At 37.4% G+C, this 21,194-nt stretch overlaps 1 protein-coding gene across 5 annotated transcripts; it reads left to right on the top strand.

Annotated features, from left to right (window-relative positions):
• Positions 1–728: 728 nt before the first annotated feature.
• Positions 729–12,108, top strand: LOC145776945 (uncharacterized). 5 transcript variants are annotated; one of them, XM_082588200.1, is made up of 11 exons: positions 729–1,233; positions 7,350–7,455; positions 7,711–7,830; positions 7,980–8,123; positions 9,014–9,112; positions 9,198–9,251; positions 9,773–9,841; positions 10,017–10,261; positions 10,815–10,974; positions 11,671–11,769; positions 11,897–12,108. In XM_082588200.1, exons 3-11 carry the CDS (start codon positions 7,794–7,796, stop codon positions 11,911–11,913), a joined length of 924 nt encoding a protein of 307 aa, XP_082444326.1. In that variant the 5' UTR covers positions 729–1,233; positions 7,350–7,455; positions 7,711–7,793; the 3' UTR covers positions 11,914–12,108. The 5 variants fall into 5 exon arrangements, with proteins under 5 accessions (XP_082444326.1, XP_082444333.1, XP_082444341.1 ...); XM_082588207.1 differs by lacking the exon at positions 729–1,233 and adding an exon at positions 3,117–3,128; XM_082588215.1 differs by lacking the exon at positions 729–1,233 and having other exon boundaries at positions 5,031–7,455; positions 7,995–8,123.
• The last annotated feature ends 9,086 nt before the right edge of the window (positions 12,109–21,194 follow it).

Raw genomic sequence — 21,194 nt, 5'->3', positions numbered from 1 at the left:
ATAAAAGTTAATGAGGAAACTTATTATTAAAGTTTTGTTTGTTGATACAACAACAAAAAGCAATGCATATTATTTAATGTGACGTGTGGGCTTGTTTGTTTTTACAAAGTTCATTAAATCTTGGGAGAATTTTTGAAATTGCCACCCGCATTTTTCTTTCAGTGTTTATTGGTGATCGAAATTTGCTTTTTATCACCGCCAAGGCAGAAAATCCTGCTTCACATAAATATGACGTGACAAATGGGATAATAATTCGTAGTGCTTTCTTCACCAAAGCTGGATAATCGCCATTCATTGAAATCCAGAAATTTGCCGGATATCCTGAATTAAACATCCTTTTCAGTAAATTGTCACAAGGAAGGTCAATGTAGGCTTCTTTTTCTTGTGCAGTAAAAGACAGTGGAGTAGGTTGGACGAAAGGATCACGAATCCATTCGTAGTTTGATAAATTTCTCGGGAAGTATTTTGCAAATTTCGACTCGAGCTTGGACAAATGTTGCCCAAATATGCTTCACAAATTTGAAGGCAGCGTCATACTTTTCTTTTCAAGCAAATTGAACAAGAAAGTGAAGTATCGAGAGCTTCCAGACAGGTTTGCTATATCTTCCTTCCACAATAGCAGCTTTTTAACGAATGCTGCAATTTTATCTGAAATGTCATTTTTATTCGGCCCTTGCATAGAAATGTTCAGTTTGGCGAAGATATCACACAAGTAGGCCTAAAGTAAGCCAATTTCAATAAAAAATTGTTCTAAATTATAAACACTCTGCAAGTGGATTATTTTCTTGCTGCAAAAAAGCCTGAAGTTCATCCACCAATTCGTAGAAGCTTTCAAAGAATTTTCTAAGCGAAAGCCACCTGGATGAAAATTAAAAGAGCAAACTCCGATGCGCTGCATTCATTTCTCCACAAAGTTTTTTGAAAACTCTTGACTTCAATGGGCGTGTTTTAATGAATTTAACAACTTTGCTGACAACTGAAACTGCTAATCAAAGGGTTAACCTCATCTTTATAAGATAAACTGAATTCAGCTACGAAACAAAACTCTTCTGCGACGCCCTTGGAAAATTTAAACGACGCACCAGGGCGTTGCGACGCACAGTTTGAGAACTACTGATTTAACTAATCAACTTGCTTCAGTAATCAGTTCTCAGTTGCTTACTTGCTTGTACAGATTGCGTTGCTGCCCTGCGGGTTGCAGCACTGGTAGGCGGTACGGTACCGTGTTGAAAGGTAAGAATGTTTGGTATAAATCTTGATTGAAATAAGGATTATTATCGTAGATTCAAAAATCTTTCTGGTTTACAGCGCGTGGTTAGTAATGTAATTCACCTTATCAGTACGGTACGTACTGTAAAGCTCCATCTTAACTAAAATGGCGAATCTACATCGCCAGTGATTTGGAGTTGTACTTTAGCCTACCGTAGATATTTCCGAGTAATAATATGTTTTATGTAAATTGACAGTTCAAAGTGGTGCTTGGCTAGTGTCTGCTCCGGTTGTACAGGTACTAAAATGTGTAGGCAGGGCATGACAGGACATACCGTAGGACATGTCATGGTAGGGCATAACAAGGAATGGTGTGCACTGCCTGCACATTTTAGTACAATTGGTCTGCTCTGCCGTATGATTATATAAACCATATGATGTCGATAGAGTCGATAGTGAAAAAGTAAAGAATATTCCGATATTTAATAGTGCCAAAAAAAGTAAAGAATTAACCAGTCTTCGAAATTAGCCTCAGCAATCGGCAATTGCCGAGGTGATTGCCGAGGCAGATGCATGAATGGCACATTAGCCTCGGCAGTAAAAATGCCGAGGCCACACGAGCGCGTGTAAGGACCACAAGATTACAAAAATAACCCTAATTTTCTCAGACCAAACCAGACTAGGAGATTGATTCAATCTTACTATTGCTTAATGTTTTTATTTGGGTTACTTTCTACTTCGCCGGCGCTTATAGAAATATCACCCTATTTGCATTGATTCAACGCCAGTAGACGTCAAATTATGGCAGTGGCTATTTGACCGGCACCGGTCTTTGAATCTGAAACACTATTTGACCGGTCATGACGTCACTATACAGTCACTTTTTTTCTTTTTCTCTTTCAAAGCAAAAGACGAGAAGCACGTGTATATAAGTTCTAAATCCGACCGTTTTATTCAACTCGTTACGTGGCGCGAGCGTTACGTCGCCGGCTCCTGTTCTAGAGGGACTAAGTTCGATACTACCCGGAAGCGTTCCTTTTTCTATTATTTTTTTTTTAACTAAATTTTAACCCGAAGTGCATTTTTGTAGTTAATTTTTAAATTGAGTTGTCTACAGCCCAATTTTTTATGTCTTTTCAAATGTGAGTAATAAAGTTAGAGTTTTTTTAATTTGCTGAAATTTGAGAATTTCTCTGGGTAATTTTCCGTTTGGGGCCGTGCTAACTATAGCCTACTACATAATTTTTCATTCAGGCACGTTTTAAACCTTTCAAGGTTTTGCCACCTTTTCCCGTTCATTAACGTGCTGGTAGGTCTATATCGATTTTTGTAGTTAGTATCTTTTTCGTCCCGGACGCGTTAATGACGAAAAATAAAATGTTTGATTGATTGTTGTGACCGTATTTGCCGAACGAAACATTACATTTTTGCTCTCAACAACAAGTAGTTATATACAATGCTTCTTTTAAAAAAATGTAATGGTATGTAAATGTAATGCAACTCAAATTAAAAATTGACTACAAAAGTGCACTTCGGGTCAAAATGTAGCTAAAAAAATAAATTAATAAAAAAAAGGAACGCTTCCGGGTAGTATCGAACTCAGGCTCTCTAGTATAGGAGTCTGCGACGTATCGCTCGCGCCACGTAACGAGTTGAATAAAATCGTGGAATTAGAAGTTATATACGCGCTTCTCGTCTTTTGCTTTGAAAGAGAAAAAGAAAAAAAGTGACTGTATAATGACGGTCAAATAGTGTTTCAGATTCAAAGACCGGCGCCGGTCAAATAGCCACTGCCTCAAATTATTGTAAGCATTTACTCCTTATTGCGCTTCGCCTTCCGTTATCTCGTCCAGCTGTATCAGAAATGATCGCACCGCTTTCACAACGAACCACACAACATCAACAGACGTAGAATACATGTAAGTAATAGGTTAACGCGTTAACCTTTAGAGTGAGCTTGGTTACTAATTGCGGTTTGTGATAGATGTCTGGTTGCGTAACATTTTTAACAACAACAGGTGCAATTTTATACGCTGACAATGCTCATGTGAACCATAAAAAAAGTTTGCAACCTTATAAATACTGGCTTAATTATTACGGTACGCAATAAGTTATTCTTTCATCGAATGCTTGTTCTTGTCCAGTGTCATTGCCAATATAAATCATGATAAAGGAAGAGTAGATACAGTTAAAATATGGAATTTACCTGCTATAGGTTATGAAACAGGGATGCAACCTAGTTCGTACCCTGAACAGTTCGGACCCTCAGTTCGTACCCTAAAAAGATCGAAAGAAAAAATTAAAAAAAGCGGAAGTCGCTGATCGCAGTTTTCGCAAACATTTTAAAATTTTCCCCCTGAAAAGATCGAGAGAAAGATAGCACAAAGCCGAAGTCGCTGATCGCAGTTTCCGCTAACCTTAACCATAGGCTAATCTATGCTCTAACCCTCGCTGATCGCAGTTTCCGCAAACATTTTCCGTAGATTCCGCTAACCGCAGTTTTCGCTAACCTTTACCCTAACTCTAACCATAGATTAATTTATGCTCTAACCCTAACCCTCGCTGATCGCAGTTTCCGAAAACATTTTTTTGCAGTTTTTGCTAACCTTTACCCTAACCCTAACTATAGAGCAATCTATGCTCTAACCCTAACCCTCGCTGATTGCAGTTTCCGCAAACATTTTTCCACAGTTTCCGCTAACCTTTACCCTAACTATAGAGCAATCTATGCTCTAACCCTAACCCTCGCTGATTGCAGTTTCCGCAAACATTTTTCAGCAGTTTTGCTAACCGCAGTTTCGGCTAACCTTAACTCTAATCATCGAGTAATCTATGCTCTGCTCTAACCCTCGCTGATCGCAGTTTCCGCAAATATTTTTCCGCAGTTCCGCGGTTTCCGCTAACCCTAGCCCTCGAGTTTGTTTGCGGAAACTCCGATCAGCGACTTCGGCTTTGTGCTATTAAACTGCGATCAGCGACTTCGGCTTTTTTTAATTTTTTCTCTCGATCTTTTCAGGGTACGAACTGAGGGTCCGAACTGTTCAGGGTACGAACTAGGTTGCACCCATGAAACAGAGGGGACAGAAGGAAAAGTTAGTGTAGTATTTTGCAAAATTTGTAAAGAATTTTATGACGGAAACAAATCGGAATTAGAAAAGCTACGGGGCCCAGATAAAAAAGTAGTATGGAATTGGATAAATGGTACTTCGGCAGTAAAGAAAAGTAATGCTTCCGATCATATGACATCGCGCGTTCATGAACGGGCAGTTTTGCGTCTTCAAGCTTAAGCTTCAAGCGTCTTAAGAAATGACGTCGTCGTCGTCATTTCTTATTGGGCGTTGTTGTTACGCAATACAACCGGTCGGGAAAATTAAATCGATTTGTGCTGACTCGAAGGTTGAATCAACCCAAAATTAACATACTTCCCCCCCATGAGTTATTTAACATGAATTATCGTAACAGCGTGGGTATCGCGTTGCTCGTTTTATCGCTACTTTTGGTATTATTACATCACAACAAATCAAACAATGCGGTCTTGATAGACTACTCTATTATATTTTTCGCTTCTCGTTTTACATGTTGTGGTAGCCTACAATTTTTTCGTGATAAACGTTCACAGCAATTGCCGAGGCAATTTCAACTTTTGCCGTTTGGCCTCGGCAACGTTTTTGCCGAAGTAAAAATATGCTAATTTCGAAGACTGATTAAGCGATTTCAATACTAGAAAAAAAAGTAAAGAGTAAAGAATGTAGTAATCAATATTAAAAAAAAAATTATTCCACCACTCTTTCTGAATGCTCAAGGCAAATTGTAATAAATTGAAAAAAATTCAAAGAAGTGAATCGGCATGCTTTAACAATTACGACCCTTTCTAACAAACTGCATGAGCGCCTGGACCTAGCCTAAAAAAAAGAATGCAGGGTTCGAGTTGAATGCGATCAACCAGGGTTTCCCCGCAAATCGCTCCTCTCAATAGAATTTCAAAGTCTGCCTAACAAAATTGTGGAATTCGGTTAATATTTTACATTGTTTATTTGTAAACTTTACAGAAAAGTACCGAATATCGGATTCAACGCACAAAAAAGTAAGGCAGTGGCTATTCGACCGGCGCCGGTCTTTGAATCTGAAACACTATTTGACCGTCATTATACAGTCACTTTTTTCTTTTTCTCTTTCAAAGCAAAAGACGAGAAGCGCGTAGCCTATAGAAGTTCTAATCCAACCATTTTATCCAACTCGATTTGTGGCGCGTGGGATACGTCGTCTGCTCCTATTCTAGAGGAACTGAGTTCGATACTACCCGGAAGCGTTCTTTTTTTAACTAAATTTTGACTCGAAGTGCATTTTTGTAGTCAATTTTTAATTTGAGTTGCATTACATTTACATACCATTACCATTTTTTTAAAAGAAGCATTGTAACTAACTTGTTGTTAACTAACTTTGTTGAGAGCAAAAATGTAATGATTCGTTTGGCAAACACGGTCACAGCAATCATTTTATTTTTCGTCATTAACGCATCCGGAACGAAAAAGATACTAACTACAAAAATCGATATAGACCTACCAGCACGTTAATGAACGGGAAAAGGTGGCAAAACCTTGAAAGGTTTAAAACGTGCCTGAATGAAAAATTATGTAGTAGGCTAATAAAGTCTGCAGATTGTATCAGCTTGGCAAGTAGCGCAATGCTTTTCACATTAAATGTTATATTGAACAGAAAAATATGTTGTTTTGTTAATGTGTGTGCATTTATTTGTTGTTAGTCCAGGTTTGTGTCGGCGAATACTGTATCAATAAATTATTCAAGTTTCCGAACATGACTGAGTTCACTTTTAGCTAAGTCCTACACTACACATCAGTAAAAAATATATCGTAGCCTATATTCAAGCGGGTGGTAGGCTTGAGTGAAGAGTAATTTGGTTTTCCATCACAACCTCGAAAAAATAAAAAATAAAAAAAGGCATCAAAAAAAAAAATGTAAAAAAATGAAAAAATAAAAAAATGTAAAAAAATGAAGAAGTAAAAAATGTATCGTAGCCTATATTCAAGCGGGTGGTAGGCTTGAGTGAAGAGTAATTTGGTTTTCCATCACAACCTCGACTAGGTTTTGCCAAAGTTGAGCTGATACAATCTGCAGACTTTATTAGGAATAGCACCTAAATGAACAGGCGCCACAGTGCTCTGCACCTAAATATCTTGACGCAACAGTGTGCGTGCCTTAATTTGACCGGTGCCTAACTGCCTGCACCTAAAAGACGTGGACCCCAGTGTGAAGTATGACTCAAATTATCAGCTTAGTACTGTCTGTGTCATGCGTTTGCCTTGTATTATAAATATTATAAAAGAATTGACCAAAGTGCTTGCATAAAAATATGTTACTATGCTTCGTATATTTTTCGTATATATATAAGTTTAAGGCGGTTTTTTTTTGTAACGTAAAAACTCAAAATAGTGACTTTGAATTTGGGAAAAAGTAACCAAAATGTAACTTTACTCAACATAAACAAGAAAGCGAAAGAAATGGCAGCAATTCAACATAAAAAAGCATGTAAATTTATTTCAATTTGTACTAAAATCATAATTATATATAATACAAATTCAAATTATACATATTATATGTAATGTTTTACTTTCTCTGGCAGAAAGTTTCTGTCAATCAAGTTAACACAATTTGTTTCACCCCAAAAAATTACTTCACATTTACGAGTTTTTGGGAATACAGTACTAGCAATACGAACATGCATGGGCTCGTGCAAACCTAAACTCCGTATCATAGTAGAAGATATATTAAAAGTCTTGGCATTACATAGAATGTATTATAAATTCATCTCTCCAGTAGCAATGCAAGATAAATAAAAAGGGGAATTAGGCAAAAAAGTATGCAAAATAAAGTGACTAAACAAATAAAAAGTAACCTAAAAACACAAAAGTTAACTTTTGGTAACTTTATAACTTACCCCACAACCATGAAATTTTGGTTCTACATTTCTTTTGTTAATTGGTACAACTAAAATAAGTACCTTTAGTGATAAAAAATCGCCCTAAATGACACAAATGTCGTACCATGCCTGTAAAACTTGAGAGAAGGGTAAGCTCTTGCCTTCCTAATAATTGTCAATCTGTTTTGAATTTTCATTTCAGGAAAGTAATCACTTAGTGTCAAGAAATGGCAAAATATGCAATTGTTGAGTTTACAGGGGAAAATGCTGTTCAGGTTGTACCAAGTCCATGGACAGTTATAAATGAGGTGAGCACCATTATTAAGTTGATGGACGACATTGGCTTAGTGGTTAATTTGGCTGCAAAGCAAACATTGGTAAATTGTTTGAAAATTTATTTTATCCAGTTTTGTGTCTTTGTTCAACAACATAGTAAAACCAATTCCACTTTTTGACAGGTGTTGATCTTGTGTATTTTTAAGCTAGTACAGTATACCAAATTCACTTAACTAGTTTATAAATGGCGTACTGACTGCTGGTATTAATTGCTATTTACTTTGCAGACTACCAATTTAGGTCATTGTTATTGGCCACCATTTAGAGCAAGCTACCACGTTAAAAAATGCTCAATTGTGGATAAGGAGAAATGGACATTGTATGCAATAAGAGTCCTGGGTGTAATGGTAAGAAATAATATATTTTTATATTGCTACAAATTTTGTGTTTATGGCAAGAAGAACGTTTTGTAGTCAATTTCTTTATGACAAGTATTGATAACTTTTGCATGAAGTAAATTATTGATAACCTGATAACTATATTTAGTTTAGTCTAGCTGTTTATTTTTCAGATGACTATAAAATTGCTTTGGCGATGTCAGAGCAAGCAGAATACACTTCGAACTTGGAAGAAGAAGATCTGACCATCAGAAAGCGTAGGAAGAGAAGAGTAGAAGTCCTAAGTTCTTCTGACTCTGAAGGTTGATGATAAACAATTGATAAAATAGTTAAGAAAAATTTATTGAATGTAGTTCTATATTTAATTTTAAATTTAATGTAGATATCAACACTCAACAGTCTGTTCCCCCTACGAGAGTTCGTCAGTAAGTACCTCCCGACGAACCCTCATAGAGGGAAACAGACTCTTGCGATCTTACTTTAGTGATTGTACATGTATAAATATGGCGCAAAGCTGTTTTGTGTTATTACCCGAAAACTTTAAGCTACACAGTTCCATATATACAGAGAGTGGTCAACGTACTTAGCACAGTAAGTTGATACTGGCTGAGGGAGAGACGCTGAAAACAATTCCGTGACAGTACATGTACAATCTTACAGTACACCCTTTGTTTGACCATATACCTGTGCTTAAACAAGTAGATATTATTAATGGAAGATGGTAATTGGTTTTAGCGGCCCTCCCTCAGTCAGTCTTAACTGTGCTACCTAGTACCTACGTTGATTACTGAAATATCATAGACTGGCACAGTGGCACTGCTGTCTTATCTATATAGAACACTGCGTTGCAGTCAGTGTTGGATCTGTTTCTGCCCAGATTGCTTTTTTTCGCTGAGACTTATTTTATTAACCTCTGTTGTTAATCATGAAACGTCGTTTGACAACTGTTTTTTTTTGTTTCTGGCTGAGACTTTTTGGTAAATAACCTCTATTATAAACTAATTCCTTTCAATATACATATGCCGCTGTGGGATTTTAGAAATCTTCAAAAATGGCTGTCGATTTCACCGAGTCGAATTCTCCGAAATAGATTGTCCCAATAGTGGCAGACGGATTTTTTAATGCTAGGTACTACACAGAAAACATGTTCGTTGTAATTTGAAGTTTACGGTAAACTTCATTTTTTGTTTAGATAGCGATGATGATGAAGGACATCAGACAAAGAGGCTTACATTGAACTCTTCATTTTCTTTACCGATACCGCCACAATATGAAGACTGTACTCCATCAAGTACAGTAATTTTTCATAATTTCCTACCAATCTCTGCAAAGTTGAAACATGTCAATTAAATAAGTTTTTTTCTTATTTACACCAGGCAAGCCAGGATCGAGTACTGGAAAGAAACGTCACGCTCCATCTGAATTGCCATGTATGTATTTGCATGTATGTGTATTGTGGTTGAGATGACAATATTTTTTACATGGTTATAGCCAAGCCTATTCTAATCTGTATAGCAGTATGGTATTAACATGAGCTGACAACTTTGGTGTAGCGTTAACGTGCTGGCTTTGGAATCGAGAGGTGTCGAGTTCAAAACCTTCCAACACCAGATTGTTTCCTTGGGCAACGAACTTTACAACGATAACCTCTACCCAGTAATCCATCAGGAGTGATGGGTAGCATTAAATTCCAGTCACATTAGTTATAAATCCATTTGGAAACAGTTATACAGTCGACTCCATGGTGGGTGCAGACTGCAGAAGTTGTTCTACGCAGTGTCCTCTATTATTAGTGTGCAAGACGCTTTCCCACTCAGAAGGATAAAATGCAATCAATCATATCTGGGAATGTTGCAAGAGATTTGTAACATAATTTTTATTCAAAATATTGAAGAATTAATTAGCAACTGTAGCCGGTTACACCACTGTATTCTACTAATAACTTTTTTAGTGCGAAGTCTTGTGTCGTCACATAATAGACGGAATTTGATCACCGACGAACCATCTCTTGCACTAACTGGTGAGTGGTATGCTATTCTTGAGCGTGATTAGAATACAGTGCTACTTGATACCTTTTTCTTGTATAATACAATGTACCCAGCACAGTTGTAGGCTACTCAATACAAGTACTTGATTGTAATTGATTTCAAACTGTTAAAGTTTTGACCGCATAGCTCATCGCAAAAATTTTACAGCATTTGAAGCCACAACGACGAGAAGGCTTGACAAAATTGAAATGGACCTAAAATTTTTAAGTGCAAAGCTGATCAACATATTGGAGAACCAGCAAACGCAGATGGTATATTTGCACAAGCTGAGTACTTCGGCTGTTGCAGACCCTGAACCTGCAGATGTAAACCTGGCGCCATTTCGTGATGTCCTAAACTTTGAAGAGTTTTGTGGCAAGTTGGACAATAGTCAAGATTTCAAAAAGAACTTGGTATGCAGACATTATATTTTGAAGTACTTTACTTCGGCTATGTTTTTTCTTCGACATCATCTGCTTTAATTATCACTAATTTTTATTTAAACCATGGAGAAATAAAACAGAGTAGCCTTAGCGGGTTTAACGTAATGTATTACACACAAAAATATAACATAATTAAAATAAACTCTAACGTTTTCGACACGTACGTGTGTCCTCACCAGACAGTAGACCATGTCGTCCATGGCTGCCCAATCCATCAACCACCACATGGAACGCTTGGACTGAAGACCCTGGATGACGAGACTGTCGAATGGCTGATGACATCATGCCCAAACATATAGTCCGGAAGAGGACAGCTCATACGACGAAGAAGATCAGAACATTGCAGATTTTAGTAATTCCTGATGAGGACACACGTACGTGTCGAAAACGTTTGAGTTTATTTTAATTATGTTATATTTTTGTGTGTAATACATTATGTTAAACCCGCTAAGATTACTCTGTTTTATTTCTCTGGTTTAACAAAGCAAACTCTGTACCAAAGCTTTATAACTTTTATTTGTAGACTACTTTTCTCTGTGCGCTCGGAGGAAGAAATCCAGCAAGTTGTCTACGCTTGATGTTGAGGAAGATTGGGACAAGCGAACTTTGGTCCCAATATAGTTTGAAGGGGAAGAAAGGGAAAAACGCCCTACAACCCCTTTCTATTTACTCCGTTATCACAAGTAAGCCATCACGTTAGCAATTTCGTTACCTTTTCCTGTTATGGGAGTGTTCACAATTGACATCAACCACATTATTTTCCCAACAATTTCAATTCTGTAGAGCAGGGTTACTCAACTAATGTTAACAATGTTCCAGGTTGACAAGTTGAACATTTTTAGCAGTCCGGTAAATAAGTTCTTTTCCACGCAACCACGAAAGTTAAATTATCTGTACCAAACCACTTTTTGAGGTAAAATGTAACTCGCATTGGATTTCTGAGAAAGTGTTGGGGAGTCTGGATGTCGCAGCCCCTCAGCAACTAGGATAATCTCAGTAAAAATTGCTTCCTCCCAGTAGAAATCTGTTTAAAAAAGCCCTGAAACTTGGCAATGAGGTTATTCTTCCAAAAGCTTAAGGTTCACCATCAACACCCAGAAGGTCCGAATTCGGACCGCGATCCGCCAGTAGAGTAGCCCTGCTGTAAAGTGTCAACCATTAGCTGTTGACAATAATTGTGAGCGCTCCTTAATTATTTTATATTATATTGTTTGATTGAAATACAACTTCTAAATAGCTAAAGAGATATACTGTGATATACTAAAGTATGTCAAATTCATTCATTTTTTTATTTTTACGGCGCGGTACGTCATAAACATACTTTACCTAATGGTTTTAAAGATAAAAAGAAAGATTAATGAATACCTTTTCTTTTTCAGAATGTTGGCTTACACTAAACAAAGATGGAAAACTACACCAACTTGATGGTGCAATCACGGATTTTTTAAAAAATGCTCCAAAGGGTGTACACTGTACAGGTAAATATAAGAACGTTTATCAGCGATTAAGGAATTTTCATTTAAGCCTAAGTTTTTATTTATTTGCCTAACGCATTTTTATCCTCCCGAGTACGCTGCTAGTGTTTACACTGTTCTTGTTTTTCAGAAACACAAGGAAAATGAAAACAAGATCATGTTGGAACAGGACCAACTCTGCGAGCCGGACGGGGAAGCGAGCCAATTTGAATGCTGACCTGACATTCCAACCTCGTGTAGGCTGGCTCGTCTACACCGAACATTACCATCACGGCCTCACGTACAAACACTAATACAACCGTTGAGTTTTTCGCATTTTAAATACATGTTCTTTGATGTGTAGTTTTTGAAGTTGAATACATAGATAGCTGCAGTTAACAAGGACGATTTATACTGCAATTGATAAAAGTAATGGCACACAATACGCATAAGTTTTGTAGATTACAAATACAAATGTATTAAATTGTTGATTTCAGATACGCGGAAATTAAGTAGAATGTGGGTGTAAAACCACATAAAATCCACCACCAAATCTACGTGTAATACACGTGAAATAGTGTCGACACTTATACGTGTATTATACGTGAAAATTAACCTAAAATACACGATCCAAGGAACGTAGAATCTACGTGTCAGATACGAGGAAATTAGGTGTAATGCGAGTGTAAAACACGTAAGATCCACCACCAAATATACGTGGAAAACACGTGTATTAGTGTTGTCAGATACGCGGAAATTAAGTAGAATGCGGGTGTAAAACACGTAAAATCCACCACCAAATATACGTGGAAAACACGTGTATTAGTGTTGTCAGATACGAGGAAATTAGGTGGAATGCGGGTGTAAAACACGTGAAATCCACCACCAAATATACGAGTAATACACGTGAAATAGTGTCGACACATATGCGTGTATTATACGTGAAAATTAACGTATAATACACGACCCAAGGTACGTAGAATCTACGTGTAATACACGTGAAATTTCTAGCTGGGAAGCTAGAAAAAAATCGATCTTACAGTTTATAACCGATCTTGTGTTGTTATTGTGTGTGAATTTTGTCTTTTAATCTGAGTTTGTGACGTAACCGCACGTCTCAAAGCAAGTTCTTGCAATTTTAGTTAATCTACTCATCTAAAGATTTAATGCGCTTAAAACAGTAAGTTTCATGTTTTGACGAGAGAGATTTAATTTTTTTACGACGATTACTAAAAACTAACACTTCCAACGATAAAAGAAAACACAAGAATAAAATAGTTGATTGTGAGGTGGCGCGAAAGACCATGTTTCCGATGTAAAAGCGGCCTCGTCTTGCGACACTTTCACAAACCACTTACCAATTTCTTTCGCTTCGCTTCAAAGGAATCTGTACTGTCTGTGCGCTTACATTTTAATTGTAAAATTCACTCGCGATTGCCCATTGCAGCAAAACAACAAGAGACTTGTTGCATGCATTTCATTGCATTGCAATTTGCAACTCTAAAAATTATTGTGTTGTCAGGGCCGTCGCTGCAGGGGGGCGTGCCCCCTCTCCTGATAACGACCTGTGCACACACACTTCAGGCACTGAAGAAGAACTGGTTTTAATTTTAGTTTCATTAACTAGGTGGCTAGTAAAAATATTACTTTTCATGATCTTTCCACTTGTGTGTTGATCCAAAATAAAATTTATCGGCGATAATCAAATATTGCCTTTGGCGATAACGATAACTGAAAAAATAATTGAGCGATAACGATAAGCGATAAAAATTTATCGCCGATAATTATCGCCGATGAATTATCGCCGATAATGCCCATCACTGCTTACAAAATATTCAAAGTACCGTAATTTGTATTTTCAACTAAAGTCCCAGACGTCTTTGTCTCTCTTCTCAAATGTTGTATAGGCCTACAGATTTACATGTCCGCAGTGATGGGCATTATCGGCGATAATTTACCGGCGATAATTATCGGCGATAAATTTTTATCGCTTATCGTTATTGCTCAATTACTTTTTCAGTTATCGTTTATCGTTATCGCCAAAGGCAATATTTGATTATCGCCGATAAATTTTATTTCGGATCAACACACAAGTGAAAAGACCATGAAAAGTAATATTTTTACTAGCCACCTTATAGTTACTGAAACTAAAATTGAAACCAGTTCTTCTTCAGTGCCTGAAGTGTGTGTGCACAGGACACAGGTCGTTGTCAGGGGAGGGGGCAGCGACGGCCCTGACAACACAATAATTTTTAAAGTTGCAAAGTGCAATGCAATGAAATGCATGCAACAATTCTCTTGTTGTTTTGCTGCAATCGGCAATCGCGAGTGAATTTTACAATTAAAATGTAAGCGCACAGGTGCAGAGCTTCCTTTGAAGCGAAGCGAAAGAAATTGGCAAGTGGTTTGTGAAAGTGTCGCAATACGAGACCCTTTCAAGTAAGCATTGCAGCAGAAAGAGAACTCTGATTGTAGCATCGTGCATTTTACCGCACTTTTCACGATCAAGACTCTGGAGAGTGGGATTTTATTGCATAGGCTTAGATTAGGGGCGTAGCAAGTTAAAAGTTGTTCCTGTTTAAAGTAAAGAGAATTAGCCATGTAGTATTGTAGTAAGTATATGAAGTAGATAGGCTATATCCCTGGCTATATAAAAGATCAATAGCCGCCTCAAAATTGAAGTTTTTGAGCTTTCGCCGAAGCAAAATCAGCGATAATATCTAAAATCAAGTTTTTGAACGTAGTCTATTTCTATAGAAAGAATCGATAGAGCTGATAGTCGATCATCATTCATGGTAGAACGTAAATACGACTTCATCATTTTGAGCTTTGAGAAACTCCTCTTACAGCTCGCAATTGAAACACCAATGGTAAGATAAAGTTTCAGACACAAGCATAAATATGGTGTCGAATCAAGTAGGTGTGAATTAGCTAACCACTGTAAAACATCAAACGCTGTTGCATTACGATCAAACGTGGTTTCACTGCTTCGCACTATATCCTTAAATATCTTTTTTTATTTTAAGTATCTTTTAAATATCTTCTATCCTTACATTTTTTAAGGTGTGCTAGCTTTCTCTTTGTAAATCATTTTCTTGTTTTACTTTTTAATTATTTTTGCATTACTTTATTTGAATCATTTCTCTTGCTGTGTGCACTGTGCAGCCTCATTTTGCCGCCCCTGGCTCAGAGCCAGAACCGCCAAGTGGCTGCTACGCCACTGGGGGGCACCTGCCCAAAGTGAGAGAGCACCAAAATGTTCCCCTATAATGAACAAGCCGGTCACATAATAAACGCCATAAGTTTTCGTGGGGCAACAATGTTATGAATGCTGAATGGTAATTTTGCAAATCAGAGTTAACAAATAACTAATCAACATAAGAAATCGGTTTATAAGGAGAGGCGACAGAGACAAAAACGTAACAAATAATAGCCTAGTGAATTTGAATGAAAAATCATTTAAAATTCAGCCAGAAAACTGGGGAATGCGCTGCAAACTCACTCAGTGAAATCCGAGGATCGGAAGCTCAGGGAGTTTATCAGAGAGTTTTTGGCATTAAATGGCTAATTTTAACATTGAAAAATCCGATATTGTTGTTCCGATATTAATTTCGTTTGATTTTGCGTTTTTTGGAATTTTTTTAATTATTGCTGACTTTGCTGTAAACAGCTCTTTAAGCAGAAAGCAAAATACAAAGTTTGGAATTTTTTATAGTATTTTCATTTGATTTAATTATTTTGCCTACTGCACGTAAGCGGCAGTGTAACTCAATTGATAAAAGCATCCAACTGGTATCTGAAGGTATAATTATAAGCACGGCGGTTACCTCAGTGGTTTGACTCTGGATAAAGAGGTTGAAGATTCGATACCCACTGCCGCTGTTGCGATTCTATTCATGCATAGGCTAACTTACAAAAAGTTTTGTCCCTTTACAGTATATTATGTTCGATTTTTCGTCATGTTGATGAAAACAGTTCGTGCTGCATGGGATGAGGCAACGCTAATCAAAAAAAAAAAATTATTGTTATCGGACATTATCGGCGATAATTTTATAGTTTATCGTTATCGCTTAACTTTTTTTTTGATTTATCGTTTATCGTTATCGCTTTAAGCATTTTTCGTTTATCGATTATCGTTATCGCTTAACTGAAAAATGAGTTATCGCGCCCAACACTGCATGTCCGTGTGATTCGGCATTGACGTAGCCTACGCAAGGCCTATGAGAGGGGGGTACGGAGGGTACGGTGTACCCTTGAGGGCCCAAGCCTGTGTTTGTTGGGGGGCCCGAAATTGTTTTGAAAACTGTTTGGTTAAAACCATCCTAAACGACTGATTTCAAGCATAAAAGTTGTTATTCTTTAGTCCTGGGAGGCCCGTAATCTAGCAAAAAGGCCTAGAAAGGTAATTGAGTGCTTTGCAAGCAAATTAGGGGCCCAAAGTGGTAATTTAATGCTTTTCGTGCAAAAATGTTCTGTTAAAATCACCCTAAATTAAATCATAAAAGTAAGTTATTCTCCTGTCGGGGGGGGGAGGGGAGGAGCATAGTGTAGCAAAAGCTGGTTTGAGAAAAACCCCGGCAAAAAGCCCAGTGTTTTTTGTTTTAAATAACTATTTGCCAAAAGTAGTTTCACCCTTATTTCACTTCAAAATGAATTTCGGAGTTAGAGCAGGAGCCGAATACTTTCGGAGCAGGACCGAAGTAAAAAAAAGTGACTTAATTCTCTTGTTCTCCTCTGCTAGTGCTGGGCATGTGGTGAACGTTTTCGACACCACATATAGTGTCCTCTTTAGAAATAATTATAAGCTACATCTAAGAGAAATAAAAAAATGAATTTAAAAATTTTACATTAAAGATGTAGGCTACAAGCGACACCTCTCAACAGCACCATCAACAACTGACACACGAATTCAATGCAGGTTACACAAATTGGCGAGAGACAGATCACATGATATGCACAACACAAAATAATAGTTTTATTGCAGCCTGATACTATTATTGCGCACAGATGTCCAATTCTGCAGTAAAATGTTGTGTGGTGTGCAATACGCCTAAGCAAACATCACACTTTTTGCTCAAGACAAAGGTGGCCCGGAGTGAGAAGGGGGCCCGGAATGACTCTTCGTACCCCTAGTGAAAATTTCTCTCAGAGGCCCTGAGCCTACGGTAGGCTACATCGACATGTCCACCAGACATTTGACCACGAGTGTGCGGGAGCATCCGAAGTTTATGGAGTTAAAGAAAAGTGCCATGCCCATGAAAGACCATATCATGGAGTTATTTTTGCACAGATCGAAAATTCTCTTTTGACTCATTTAAAATTTTACGCAAAGGCAAATCCCAATTTGATGCCAAAATTCAGGAAGCCCTGTTAATCCAAAGCTACAACCCAAATTTAAACAAACAATTATTTGTTGGAGGCGCGTCCATTCCAGGCCCGTAGTTATACATTTTAGCTTGGGGGGGCTCAAAAGCTGTTGCGAAGTAAAAGGCTATGCACCAGTGGCGGCTCGTGACTTTTGGTCATGGGGGTGCTGTAAATGGTGATGTTAAATATGACGTCATAAAGTGACAGGAACGGACAAGCGCCGAAGGCGCGAGTTTCCTAGGGGGGTGTGGGGGCATGCCCCCCCAGAAAATTTTGCACTTTTATATGCTCTAAAATGCCATTCCTGGTGTTTTCAGAACAAAAAATAAAAATTTTAAGCAGTTGAAAATGTGGATTTTTAGAACTTTGAAATAAAGAGCACGAGGGATCAGTATCGAGCACGACGGATCAGAGAAAGCGAAAAATTAATGAATGTCATCACGGAGGTTGAAGATACTTTATTTCAAGAGCTCTGTGCCCCTGAAAAGAGCGATGTTGGTGCAGTGAACCTCACTAAAAGATTTAGGCTATATATGCTAAACCATCACAGCACGCTTAGAATAGTGATACCTTTCAGAGTAAACGTTTTCAAGGCATGTTTTTGAAATACAACACACCAATACCATCCAGCGCGGCTGTGGAACGCATGTTTTCGCTTGGAAAGGACATTATGCGTCCCAAACGCTGCAGATTGTCAGACAAACGTTTTAAAATGCTTATGTTTCTACAAGGAAACAATTAAAAGCTTTGAGCTTGGGGGGGCATTGCCCCCCCCCCCAAGCCCCCCCCGGCAACTACGGTCCTGGATTCTCTTCAACATGTACTTGATCTATCACGTTCCCTGTGGTGAAAATTTTTTATAGCTACTGTATTTATGTGGTTACCTTTTCCTAATGTAATTTTACCTTCAAGAAGTTGGAATTTATTGCATTTTTATAAATATTTTCAGATCCCTGATGAGGGTGTAGGCTAAAAGACGAAAACGTTCGACTGTTAAAACTATTTGTAAATATGTGAAATATATTGTTATAATGCTCAGCCCTGTTGTATTGTTGTGTCTTATTCATATCTAACCTGTAAGCAAAAAGGTATAAATGGGGGAACAATAACATACAAAAACTTTATTTTTGGTGGCGGGTTTGATTCCCCTTAGCCCCATGCTGGGTGCGCTACATCTTGTATCATTACTCGATGATGGATGAGCATTATTGCTATTGTATATCTTATCCTAAAACTTTAAAAAAAATTGGCCTTTCAGCAACAAAAGTGCCCTGTTTTCATAATCCTGCCCCCCAGATAAACAACCGTTCCGGCGACCCTGCCTACGTCATTTTTGCGTTTCTTTACGTCGCTTCTTATGCTTACTGCGGTTGTGAAACTTTGAATGCTATCCAGGGGGCTAGGCCTAATCAGTCACATTTTTGCAGCAGGAACATCGATGTCCATGCGTAGCTTTACATCCTGTTTGCATTGCCCCTCTGCTGTAGGCTATGCCGCATTGCACCAGTCAGTAGGCCTATGCACTGTTGATTTGTAGTTGGTTTTGATGTAGGCTAATTTAATTAGTAGGCTGTTAAATTTAATAATAATAAATAAGTTAATTTTATTATAATTAAACAATTTTTAATAATTTTATTGGTAGGCTAATTTAATTTTTACCGGCCATACGGTGTAGAAAGGTTGCGAACCACTGATTTAGACTACAGATTAGACTGTATGTAGAATGTAGATAAAAGCGGACTAAGCACGACCACAAATAGGGGAGACCGGGAAGGGTTGTTATAGTCCTTTTAACTTAGTTCACATCAACCGCTAGAATTAAGTTTTTTTCTTTCAGGTTTTTAGTTTCCATGTGCAAACGAAGCTTCAGCTATTTTGAAGGCTGCAGTAGAAAATTAATTATTGATGAAAAACAGTTTTAGGGTATAAAAAGTAAATTTTTGCTTTGTCAAAGAAAATGTTATTGCTACAAAACTATGAGTGATATTTAACTGGCTTCAAAGTCAAATCAGACTTGAAGTGCAATGCCTTTGATACATTTTCAATATTTTAAAGCTGAATGTCACATGTTTGACATACCAGTACGGTAATATGTTGATCTTATTCAGCCAACTAGCCTATTATTGGGGTGAGTTGTTACACAGTGTAATGCTTGCTCTTCCCAACTGGAAAAAGTAGGTACTCAGATAACAAATTTTGTATTATTTAGAATAGTTGATCACATTTTTAAGTTCTACTAATATCTGTTGTTGCTGTATCTATGCCAAAAACTAATAAAGGGTGCCTTTTTGAGGCCAAATACCATGAATGGTTGGATGGAGATCATGTGTTTGCATTCCTGGTGACAATGCATTGTCAATGATGTTATTTGCTTGTTCATGATTTTTTCTATTGAATTTGGATATTCAATAAATTCAAGAATGCTGTGTCAACGTGTTCCATCAGTTTTAGGTATTTCAGTAAGAAAAATCAGTTAATAGAACAGCCTATTTGAAATTGTAACATTTCACCCGATACTGGGGTGACTTGTTACAACTGACTCATTGATATATTAATGCAAATATTTTCCTGTAAACAAAACTTTTTTTAAATTTTGAAGTTGTATTTATAACCGGTCATGTGACAAGATTACACAAAATTTTCAGCAACTTTGTGCAAATATTGAAAGGGAAATCTTAGATTTACTGAAAATTGTAACAACCCTCCCTGGTCTCCCTTACCTAACAATAAAATAGATGAATTATGTAGTTAAAGAACCAGTCCACATGTTTACCCGTCTGAAATTGTCCTTTTGTCAGTAATCAATTGTTCCTTTCTAGATGGCATTTGAATATTTTACAACTAATTTCACCTCAATCAAAGCAAGTCACATAAAGTTTACTGTAAACAGTTGCACGCCAATAGCGAAAATACGAGAAAATTTGAAAAAGTTCCTCTACAATATAAAGTTAAGCGAGCAAGAAACCAAATGAACATTTGATAGCTGGAGTTTTAGCATTTGTACGGTTTAGTATTAAAGTTACGCATACCGTAGTAACAAAATTTAACCGCGGCCACCTGAAATGATCTCGCGGACACAGATTCCCCATCCCTGTACCCTGCAATGACGTGAAGAAAATTGGATCTGCTACTATTCGGTGAGTCCGATTCGGTGAGTTCCTAACCTCTAACCCCTAACCCTAAAACGGCAATGATAATTAGGCTACGGTACCGGACAATAAAAAAAAAAAAATTAAAAAATCCCCCGTTAAGGGATCGAACTCACCGAATCGGACTCACCGAAACGGGCCATTCCGAAGAAAATTAACAGGTTTCCTGATTAAAAGAACACTTTAAATTAGGCAGGTGCCTATGTTGCATAAAATCACAGAAAAGTTACAAAATCCGCAGCATTACTACAAGCAAGGAAATCATCGTTCAAAACTGACATGTTTTAGCAAATTCACCCCGAAGAGCAGTCGCAGATGTTTATAATTTAAAAAAATATATATGTATTGTATTATGCACTATGCAGGTTGTTTAGGACAGTAAATTGATCGTAGGGCTGTAAGGCACGCTTGTAGCTCAACTTGCGCATCCATCCAAGCAGAAGTCTAAAAGAAAGGTTTCGATGGCATTCTACAAGTAGGCCACAAAACCATTTGATTTATCAAACGTGTGATTACCATTACGACAAATTCTAGAACAGTCCAAACTTACTTGCACAGAAAATAAATTCTGAAGCCCAAACTGTGAATGGGTTTGGTGACCATGACGTCACCACAGAACTGTTTGACCAGAAATTTGTAAAATATTTTGATGTGAAAAAAAAAAGATCATCAGCGTGTAGACAATTATTTATCAGCATGCAATATTGGAACCCTTCATCAGATGTTATTTTGAAAAAGAAAAAACATTTGAAGAGTAGGCTTATTAATTCCTTTGGGGCAAACTAGCCTACATTATGTGGAGCGATCGGGAACTCTGTGAATTGAGAAAACATTCAAATCCACCTGAACAAGATTACACCGAAGTTACGCACTGAAGAAAAAAAAGTTAAGATGCCTGGAAACTTTGTTAACTGTCATTTAAAAGTTTTGAAA

The sequence above is a fragment of the Aplidium turbinatum genome, chromosome 1 (assembly GCF_918807975.1).
Source record: "Aplidium turbinatum chromosome 1, kaAplTurb1.1, whole genome shotgun sequence".
NCBI classification, from domain to species: domain Eukaryota; kingdom Metazoa; phylum Chordata; class Ascidiacea; order Aplousobranchia; family Polyclinidae; genus Aplidium; species Aplidium turbinatum.
This window is presented reverse-complemented; position numbering and strand designations above follow the sequence as displayed.

What these genes read in the sequence shown, in the direction of transcription:
- LOC145776945 (XM_082588200.1), top strand. Translation starts at nt 7,794, where the DNA reads ATGGACATTGTATGCAATAAGAGTCCTGGGTGTAATG. An exon ending in CGCTCCATCTGAATTGCCAT is followed by an intron (nt 9,252 to 9,772) that starts GTATGTATTTGC and finishes TAACTTTTTTAG; the next exon opens with TGCGAAGTCTTGTGTCGTCA. An exon ending in AAGATTTCAAAAAGAACTTG is followed by an intron (nt 10,262 to 10,814) that starts GTATGCAGACAT and finishes TTTTATTTGTAG; the next exon opens with ACTACTTTTCTCTGTGCGCT.